The 10,270-nt window shown below is 43.8% G+C and overlaps 1 protein-coding gene across 2 annotated transcripts in view; it reads right to left on the minus strand.

Moving 5' to 3' along the window:
* ADAM17 (ADAM metallopeptidase domain 17) overlaps nt 1–7,273 on the minus strand; it is a 37,348-nt gene extending 30,075 nt beyond the window's left edge. For both annotated transcript variants that reach the window (XM_068405815.1, XM_068405823.1), the window contains exon 1: nt 7,038–7,273. In XM_068405815.1, the coding sequence (XP_068261916.1) occupies nt 7,038–7,134 (97 nt within the window). In that variant the 5' untranslated portion in view covers nt 7,135–7,273. The remainder of the gene's footprint in view (nt 1–7,037) is intronic.
* Between the last annotated feature and the right edge of the window lie 2,997 nt (nt 7,274–10,270).

Here is a 10,270-nt window from a genome sequence, read left to right on the forward strand (position 1 = left end):
TCACACTGGGAGGTAAGGCAGGCTGCCGATTCACCATCTACCAGCTACTCCATGGTATACTTTTCCTGCAGTTACACAACGTAAATTACTCTCTACTTACCACGCATTCAGAAGTGCCCAGTGATGGATACCATGGAAAAGCTAACAACTTACAAAACACCATTTAGCTCATCTCAGGAAAAACTTGTTCATATAGCTGCACCCGTATACTACTACGAAGTTTTCTTCCCAACAGTAAAAGAGACATCTGTTTCTGGACAGTGCAATTATTTCCTTAAGGGTGCAAATTCTGTTAAGGAGAAGCCGTACAGATAATTAAACTGTTATTTATGGTGGTTTTAAATCAGCTGAATACCCCCAATGGCTCCTACATGTTACCTCACACACTTCCAACCTTGCAAATTTTCTCCTTTACTAAACACATCTTAAATAGGGACCAGTGAGGAACAAAATTTATTCTTTTGGATCTACTTGATTTAATATCTGAGTCTGTCCCGTTAGTGAAAGCAGAAAGCACTTTTGGGAAAAAAAAAAAGAGAGGAATGCAATAACCTGCTCAAATATTGACATTATAAAAAACAAGGAAGCCCACTGAACTAACATCCTCATAGTCAAAGTGAAACAAGGGCAATACAGCTGCCACATCTTCAACCAGAACAGCATCATATGACTCGATGCTCAAAAAAAAAAACCCACCCCAAAAATCACATGCTTTCATACATCCTGTAGACAACAACAGCCAAGTCACAGGATGTAGTATTCTCTGAAAACAGATCATTTGTCTGGCTCTCCAAAACCTGTCAGCTTCGCTACTGTGCTTAGATACCACACCACAAAATCCTGCTGTGTCACAAAATAAATTTGAGTGGAGCTAATTCTAGGTAGAGACTAATTACTGTCTGGGCTACACTTGTGAGACCAACCCCTTCTCCCCATCTGACTGCATCTCTTCTCCTCGTGGATACGATTTTGGACTCACTCAGACATGACCTTCCAAAATTCAAAGCACGTCACAGGTACTGAGGGGCAGAACTTTATGATTTCAGTAACAATGTGAAAAGGTGAGAAAAGAAACGAAGGAATGCAAGGGATACTATGTTCCTGTTCAACACCTCAGTAATTATGGATCGGCACCCAGTGGGTGGCAGCTACAGGTGCCTCCCTGCATAACAGAGCCCCTTTCCCTTCCCACCCCCACTCATGTACCTATGTAGGTTAAAAACGAAACTATCAAGGAGGAAAAAAAAAGTACACATAATGCATATTAAGAGCAGCACAGGAAGACAAGGATGGATAATGCAGGGCACGAGTGGTGTAAATGTGGGCAGTACGGTCGCATATATCTGCAAGAATAAAAGACATCAAGAAGACCATCAGAACCACTGAGAGGGTTGCAGGATATCCCCAAAACAAGCAAGTTCTGAGTGTGGCATATGAAATCTGTAGAACAGGACAGCAGGATGTACTGCTCTTTGTTAAAGAAACCTGGCTCTTGGTTAACCTTTTATTATACACAGCAAAGGACTTCTCTTGATCAGTCTGGGAAACAGGCAAACTCGGACTCCTGCAGTTCATAAAAAAGCTGGGGGGGGGAAATCAACTTGTTTATAACTGAAGTTAAATACAAACTTCTATCTCAAAGATAAATCTCTACTGACTACTAAACACATAATTAAATCCTGGTGTAACATTAGAGCACAATGAGAACTCTGCACCAAAGAGCTGGCTGGCTGCGCTTCCTCGCTCAGCCCTTCCAGCCACAGAGCAGAAAGCCAAGCCAGGCTTTTTGCACCCCCACAAAAAAATTCCAGAGTAGCAGAAGCGTGAAACTGAGATGAGTCACCGCTGCTATCAGCAATGAACAGCAGCAGTGAAGTTGTCAGTTTTTATGGTGCAGGGAAAGGAAAATAAAACCACCCCAAATCTTAAATGCCAACAAGAATTTTACTTTTTGGCTCCTTAGAGGTCAGACCAAATCGGCACTACTGAAAACCAAACTCACACTGAGCACTTGATCATGTTCCCATTACAAAAATCTTGCAATACTTAAGGGTAATTCTTAATAATTAGAATTTAATCTAGTGTTGACATTCTTCACTTTGTTGACTTTGAGTACTTCTGTCAGGAATTACATTTCTATCACATTTTCTTTTTTTTTTTTCAGTTGGAAATGGAAACAGTCATTGACTGATTCACACGACAAAAGAAAACAAACCCGAGAAAAGTAATTTAAAACCTTAATATTAAGCACCTCCATAGAACAGACTGCCAATCCACACCACAAAAAATCAAATTTGCTTTTAATGAGATCATGTCTACATGAAGCATTTGCTGTTTATATAGAGACACAGTGTACAGAAGACTGTATCTTTATTACTTAGCCTGTAATACCACCTATGGAAACACTGCATCTACAAAGTCCTGCAACGATTTTGAAATAATACCGCAGCATCCCGGGCAGGTATCACTTGCTGCAACATACTGCTATTAGGCTGCGTGTTCTTGGATTCTCCTCCATGTGGTGCACAGTGAGATACACACCCAGCCTTCAGTTTGTGGAGTCAAAACTAGCTCAATCCAAAACAGACATCTTGCTTCAAAGGGTATTAGAACGGGATAAGAAACAGTAACAAAAATGGCAGACTACGGCAGGGAAATTAGTCATTTGGCCCTTACCTAGGTCTCATCTTAGTCTTCGACAATGCTTCAGTCCAGAAGGACAAAGTTTAATCTTGCATAAGGATTTTGTCACCAACTATCTCACTGCACACTCTTGACGCTGAGCTAAACTTCCAACCCCTTAACTCTTCAGCAGCTGTTACGTTCCTGGCCTTTCAGACTTCCTGCGTTGTGTCACACCAAGTGTGAAGCAGAGTTCAAAACTGACTGCAAATGACTTTATGCTGCCCTCTGTATCACTCAGCTCCCCCAGTTTATTCCTCACCACCACTATCATTTGTTTTTTTCACTCAACAAGTTGTAGATCTAGTCTTCTGATGTGCATTACGTAGGTTTGTACCGAATCATTTCAAATGGGTCATTTCTTCAGCTCATGCAGTTTGCTTTGAGTTCTGCATAGTATTTGAGCAGTGTGGAGAAAAAGCAATGCAAGGTCAGGTTATCTGCCTCAGATTTTATTAGTGCAATATAGCAGGTAGAAAAAGACCACCAGTGACTGATTCAAAGAATATCATCTGCCCAGGATAGGAACAGCTATCTTATTTCTTTCAGTTCCCTGACTAGCTCACAATAAAAAGATCTCATTCAAAACAGGTAACAGTAGAGTAAGACACATTTAACATATAGACATTATTCCAGGCAATCCTGGATAGATGCTGCTTAGTGGCAGCGCACTAATACCACTGTGTTGTAAAACAGCTTCAAGCAGTTCTCTCGATATATTCAGTGATATATGCAACAGCACTGAAGCTGGGTATTTGCAGTATTACTCTTTTCAAGTACATTAGGGCCTGTTATCATTCAGATATGTCTGATCTCCAAGACAAACAGTATTAATATTTAATAGTTATAAAAGGTTATCTTCAGAGATAAACGACAATGGCAAGAAAAAATTTTAAAGTGTTTACATTAATTTTTCAGAGGTAAAACTATAACAATCATCGTATTGGCTAGTAGAGTCACACTTCTCCCAGAAGTTAATCCCTGCTGTCAATATTATTAAAAAGAGCATTCGCTTCCAGATCTTCTAAAGGCAACAAACTGAGGTGGATACCATCCTACCTTCATCCCTCACCTTGAGCAAAACCACTGCTACCCCCCACACACAGGGCAGGCACTTGGACAGTCACACTGTGAGCTAGTCCAGGGAGCAGACTCCGGAAACAGAAAACACCTGAACACAGACACCCTACCCCTTACCGGGAAAAAAAAAAAAAAAAGCTATAGCTTCCAGGTGGCTTAGCTCCATGAATGTGCTCACAGGAATGGGGAAGGGATCAGAAAGCTGAGGCCAGGATTGTGGCAGTCCCAATTTAGATCAGTTTAGACTGCTGGAGCACCACACCCTAAGATTACTTCAGCTGAAAAATGCTGGGAAATGACCCATGTCTTTTTATCTGCTTATTCTATTCTTTGTCAAATTCTATTTTTTACTGTATAATCATTTTTTTGTCCTTCCTGAAAAACTGAACTTTTATAGAAACAAGCAAGAAAGTTCTTAATAGAAATCATAAAATGGTAATCCTTTAAACTTCCTTAAAGATACTGCTTGCCAGAAATCTGATTTCAGTTCACAAAACTCAAGCTCTGTGGTTAAACAGAGCTCTTAAAATAGCAACATTGAAGTTGTTAGAAGGAAAAGATGATATTTCAGAAAACCAAGCTGTGTGTAAGATGAGGACAACAGAACTCCAGCAAAAGATGAAAATAAAACCACCATAAAGCAGGCAAAGATATTTTGAAGAGCAGCTCGTAAAAGGCATAAAGCTAAGACTTGAAATAGCTTTTATTATATCAAAAGAAATAACCCAGCCAAATAATCAAAGGGGCTTGTAAAACAAGTAAGCTGCAAAGATGACCCCAAGAACAGATGCTAAAGGCTAGCACCAAAAAGTAAGAGAATAATTGACCTCAGCATTCACTGCAGAGGAGACTAAGAAGGTCCCCAAAAGCTTGAAAGGATGAATCTAAAGACCTGCCTCTAGTTAAATACTCAATGACAGGGGCTTTAGAACAAATCAACAAAATGAGAAATAAGTCAATAGGACATGAATGTATTAACTCAAGAGTTATAAGGCACGTAGAAAATGAAACTGGTCACCTACTAATCCTGGTACGCAAGTACAGTGCCACGGGTCTCACCGCAGGTGGCCTGAAAGGTGGCAAGCGCAGGACCAATTTCCACTCCAGGTATCACGTAGGAGCCTAATCATCAAATATGCTCAACTTCCCTATCTGACAAACAGGTAATAACAACAACAGAGTGTGAATTACTAGACCTGTGGCTAAGTAAGATAGTAGGGAAGTAGCGCCTCATATATACTAGCATTCTGAAAGGATGAAATGTGTTGATAAATGTAACACAGTTAGTGAAGCACACCTGGATTTTTCAAGCTCCTTCACAAAATGCTTTTATATATTTACTATTTTTAGTATATATTTACTATACATTTACAGAATGACAGAACAACAAAATGCTTGATGAAATTCAAGGTGAGTAAGCGTGAAATAACATGAGAAAACAAATCTTACTATATCTGTGCAGCAAAGTATTTCAGCACAGTTATTACGACCCAAAAATTTTAAAAGAAAAAAAAAAAACCCTAAATGAGATCTTGGAGTGACTATTAAAAAACCAAAAAAAAGCGAAAAAACTACTCAGAAAGTACCAAAAGCACTCATCACTATAAATCCATGGTACCTTTGTATCACAAATACTGCCTGCAGTCCTAGTCATACACCTCAAATAAATAAAAATCTAAATCCAATACAAATAGAAAGTGTATAGACAAAAGTAACAAAGACCAATAAAGTCATTTTTTCCCATACTAAGAATTATTATATAGACTAAGATTTTCCTCCTCAAAAAAAGGAGAGACAACAGAGGAGACAAATTACATAGGTCTGCAAGTCACTAAAGGTGGGAAGAAAATTAATAATTCTGCCATATTCACCATTTCTGACAACAGAAATAGTCAAAGTTTAGAAACAGAAGAAAGGAGTTTTCCCTCCATGCAGTATTTCACAAAATTGAGCTCACAGTCCAGGCATTGCGGTACAGAGGCCATGAATACAAAAGGTACCAGATAAAGATGACACAAATTCATAGCAGATAGGTCCTTCAGAAGGCATAAAAATCTGACAGCCCAACAATGCAACCTCTATTTGAGGAGCTCCCTGACCTGCCTGATACTGAAAGGACACGCTGCATTTGTTCTGTTTCTGCTACACTTCCCGGAGCATCCACCACTGAACCCTGTCCTCCCCAGCTTCCTGCAGCCACCAGTTGCTGAGGTCTGCACAGAACCATAAGTTCACCTCAGGTGCGGGAGAGGTATACAGAGGCGCAGCCTGGATGTCTGCTGGGAAATCTGCCAAGAGATCTAAGCAAAGAAAAGGCACTTGAAGCAGTCACCACCGGCCACACCAACTGGAGAGAGAACATCTGACTGGGTAAGACTGGGTAAGACATGACCACCACCTCTCGCAAGAGCTCAGCTGCCATTTCAGTGATAAGCTTTTGCTTATCAAACAGAAGTTTGCAACTTCTTCACTCCCAAGTAAAGTTTAGATGCAAAACTAAGTTTACGGAAGTTAAATAAAGCAACGGTCCTCCTCCGCGTTAAGCTTTTCTAGAAGTCACATAGCTCCAACAGCATCACGCTCTCTCCGCAATGGTGACTCTCCAACCAGAACTATGAACGGAAGACATTTATATGATTATCCTGTCTTAATATAACACGAACTCCTGTGAGAAAAACTCTTTAGCAGACCTCGAGTGTGAAGATAAAGGGTCTCATCGCCCCCCTGCAAAGAGCAATGACCCCCGAACACTGCCTATCAGTGATGCCTTCAGCTAAAGGGGGCCCACACAGGCCCCAGGCGCTCCCCAGCGCACACCCACCCGGAGGCAGGCACAGGAGCAGGCCGCGGCCTTGCCCACCGCCATGAGCCGGCCTTCAGGTGGGTGCTCAGCCAGGCCACAGGGTCCCCAGCTCCCTCCCGTGCCCCACACCCCTCTCCCCACTCCCCCCCACTGCTACCCCTTGGCAGAGGTGTGTGTGCCCCCCCCCGCCCCTCGGCAGTGGTCTCTCCCCCACCCCACTCATTACCCCATCACTACCCCTTGGCAGAGGCACGTGTGCCCCTCTCCACCCGCCGCGCAGCAGCAGTTTCTCCCCCATTCTCCCCACCCCATCCCTCACTGGTGTCTCCCTCACCCCACTGCCACGTTTCGGTAGCTGGGAACGCCTCGGCAGTGGTCTCTGCCCATTCGCCCCCTCCCCCCCCGCCCCGCAGCAGTGGTCTCTCCCTCACACCCCCTCCCGCGGCTGCCGTGGTCCCGCCCTGCCCCTTACCGTAGCGCTGCCGGCGCGGCGGGCGCCCCAGCGCCTCCAGCCCGCCCGGCCCCCACAGCAACACCAGCGCAGGGACCAGCCACAATCGGAGCCTCATGGTCCGGGCGCCGCTCCCTCCTGCTCCCTCCGTCCGCCCGCTCGTTCGTTCGTTTGTTCACATCCAGTCGGAGAAACTTCGCGCTCCGCCGGCCCCTCACGCCCTACCGAGCCCGCCGCCCTCCTGGGCCCGCACCCGGAAGCGCGGCGGCTGCCCGCGGAGCATTGTGGGTGCGGGCGGGGCCGCCATCTTAGGCGGCGGGGGCGGGCACTGAGGCGAGGCCCGGCGAGGGGCCTGGCTGCTCCGGGGCGGCTGTGAGGGCAGCCCGCCCTCGGGGGGGCGTGGGCGGTGTCACCGCGGCTGCTGTGCCTAGCAACGGCTGCGTTGTGGGGGCGTGAGGCGCTGGGAGCAGCGTTCGTCCCCCGAAAGGAGTCACTCGGAGCACCCTCACCACGGCGCCCTTAGCGGTCTCCCAGAGGGGGCACAGGCCTCCCGCCTGTGGAGGAAAGTGAGGGGGCTCCGTGTTTCTGCAGCCCCTCTTTGGGGTGAGCTCGGGATGCAGACCCTCCCTGGGGGGGACTCCAGTGCTCTCACAGCTTCTCTTACGCACAGTGATCTCTCATACATGTCTCATGTGTTTGCAACTCACAGGAGATGGTTTCTTCTCAGTCCGTGCGAGTGACTTTACTAGATGACTTCACTAGGTTTTGTGTAGTTTTCTTAGCACGGCTGGGGATTGTGGCATTTGGTACAAATAATGAGTAATGGGTCCGTGAGTCAACTGTTCCCAAACAGCACACCTTACTGCAATTAAAAACATAGGAAAACGGACTTGAGTTATAGCTGCGCTGTAGTGTGCCAGTTTATGTTTTCCGGACTTAGCTTGATCTCTTGCCTATTTGCAGATGCCTCTAGCAAAGATGATTGCAAGTGATGCACTCAGCAAAAATGGAGAACCGTCACCATCACCCATGCTGCTTTTTGCCACATTGCTCATTAGTTAACCTGAAATATTTCAATAGCTATAGCATGAATAAAATTATTCCGTATTCAGTTTTTCATAAGAACATAAGGACAAGACATAGCGCTTAAACCAAGAGTGTATGTCTCCCAGTTCCGTATTTCCAAAGATGGGAAGATTATAAGGGACCAAACTGCTGGTGAAGCTTCCAGTGGGTATGCTTTGAATTCCAACAGTTTACGTCTACTGACTCCCTAAATCAGAGGTTGTGTCTTCTTCCTTAGCAGCTCTCAATGTATTTCATCCAGACATTTGTCCACTTGACCCTCTGCTGCTTGTAAATTTGTAGCATCCATAAGTTCCTGTGGCAGGGAGTTCCACAGCGTAATTGTATGTATGAAGAATCACTTTCTTTGCTTTCAACCTGACATTTCGCGACACCTTTTGATGGTCCTTGCTTCTTGCTTTGGAAACGACAGTAAACAATTTTGCTTCCTCTATGCCATTCATCACTTTATAGCCTCCATGAGATCCTCTTTCAGTCTGGCAAGGCTTCTCTTGCAGACTGACAAGTTCGAGTGAAATTTAGTTCTTCTTTCTATGGAAGGTGTTTGTTGCTATTCTATGAACTTTACCAGTTCTACTGTTCCTGTTTGTGGTGGTGAGACTGGAACTGCATACAGTGTTCAAGATAGGGGCGTACAGTGGATTGGTAAAAAGTGGCATAACAATATTCCCTGTCTTGTTCTCAATATTGTTCCTAAGTATTTCTAACATTCAATGTGCTGTTGTTCTCCACTGAGCTGACATTGTCCTACAAATAACGTTAAATTTCCGAGATCTCACTTCTGAAGTGTGATGATCAGTTCAGGCACCCTTATTCTGCATGTAATGTCGAACTGTGTTTTCCCCACGTGCATTACTTTGCATCTGTGTGTATTCACGATCATCTGTCATTTTACTGCCAGTCACTGAAGGCTCCATTCAGTTGCCCATATGTAGGTGTCTAGTGCTATTTCAGATGACACAGGGTGTCTTACTGAGGCTTCAGAAGGGCATGTGTCTTCATTAGGTCCTGTGCCAGAACCATTAAGGTGTCTCCCATGTCGTAGAGCATGAGTGTGGGTAATTGAGCCCCAGGTATCGAAAGGTCTTTCTGCAGTTCTTCTCAGCCACACCTTTTCTTTCCTTCCATGAATAACACGATATCATCAGCAAGCTTTGTCTCGTCACTCCTCACCTCCTTATTCAAATTATTTATGAATAAGCATAGACATATGAGGGTACATTAGTGACTTCCTTTCACTGTGAAAACTGACCATTGGCTCTTAGCCTTTTAACCACATTTTAATCTGTGCAGGGATCTTCTCTCTTGCCATGGTTGGTTAGTCTTCTTAAGAGCCTTTGGCAAAAAATTGTTGAAAATCTTTCAGAAATCTCAGCAAACTGCATCTCTCCAATCCCTGTTATCCAAGTGCTTGCTGACACATTCAGAATATTTCATACCAAGTTTATAAGGCAAGACTTTCTTTGTAAAAACAATGTTGACAAAACCCATGTTGGCCTTTCCCTAGTAAATCATATCTGTCCAGGTACGCACTAATTCTAATTGCTACTAATCTGCGCAGAACAGGTGTCAGTTTTAATGGTCAGTAGTTCTCCAGCTTTCCCTTAGAAACATTTTTTAAAAATAATGTAACATTTGATACAATCCACTCCTTAGATGCCAGGGAAGCTTTAAGGCAAGAATTCACACCACAGTTAGAATTTCAGTTATTGCATCCTTGAGTTTCTTGGACGAACAGAGAGAATCTGTTGAGAATCTGTTACTGTTCATTTTGTCTGCTCTTAATTCATTAACCTTTTTTTTAAGTCAACATCTCAGTTTGAAACAGATCAAAGAGAAGGCCGATGATGAAGTGTTCCAGCAGAGGAACACAGACACAGGAAGTTCGCTCAGGTTTACCACTATGGCCTTATCATCTCCGAGTGCTGCTTTTATGCCCATTTCAGTTGGTGGGTTTCAGAAACTAGCAAGCTTCTGGCACTTGGTACACTAAGATTATTTAAATCCTCTCAAATCCTCTTGGAAAGGATTTGTTGTTGAGTTTTATACCTTTTATAACTAACTCTTTCCTTTGATGTCATTCATGAGATCTATTGTAACCTTCTGAGGCTTTTTTTTTTTCCCAAATGAGAAGTCTCATTTTGGTTAGTCTTCTCTTGTGTGGAATT

Source organism: Nyctibius grandis, chromosome 1, assembly GCF_013368605.1.
Source record: "Nyctibius grandis isolate bNycGra1 chromosome 1, bNycGra1.pri, whole genome shotgun sequence".
In the NCBI taxonomy this organism is placed as follows: Eukaryota; Metazoa; Chordata; class Aves; order Nyctibiiformes; family Nyctibiidae; genus Nyctibius; species Nyctibius grandis.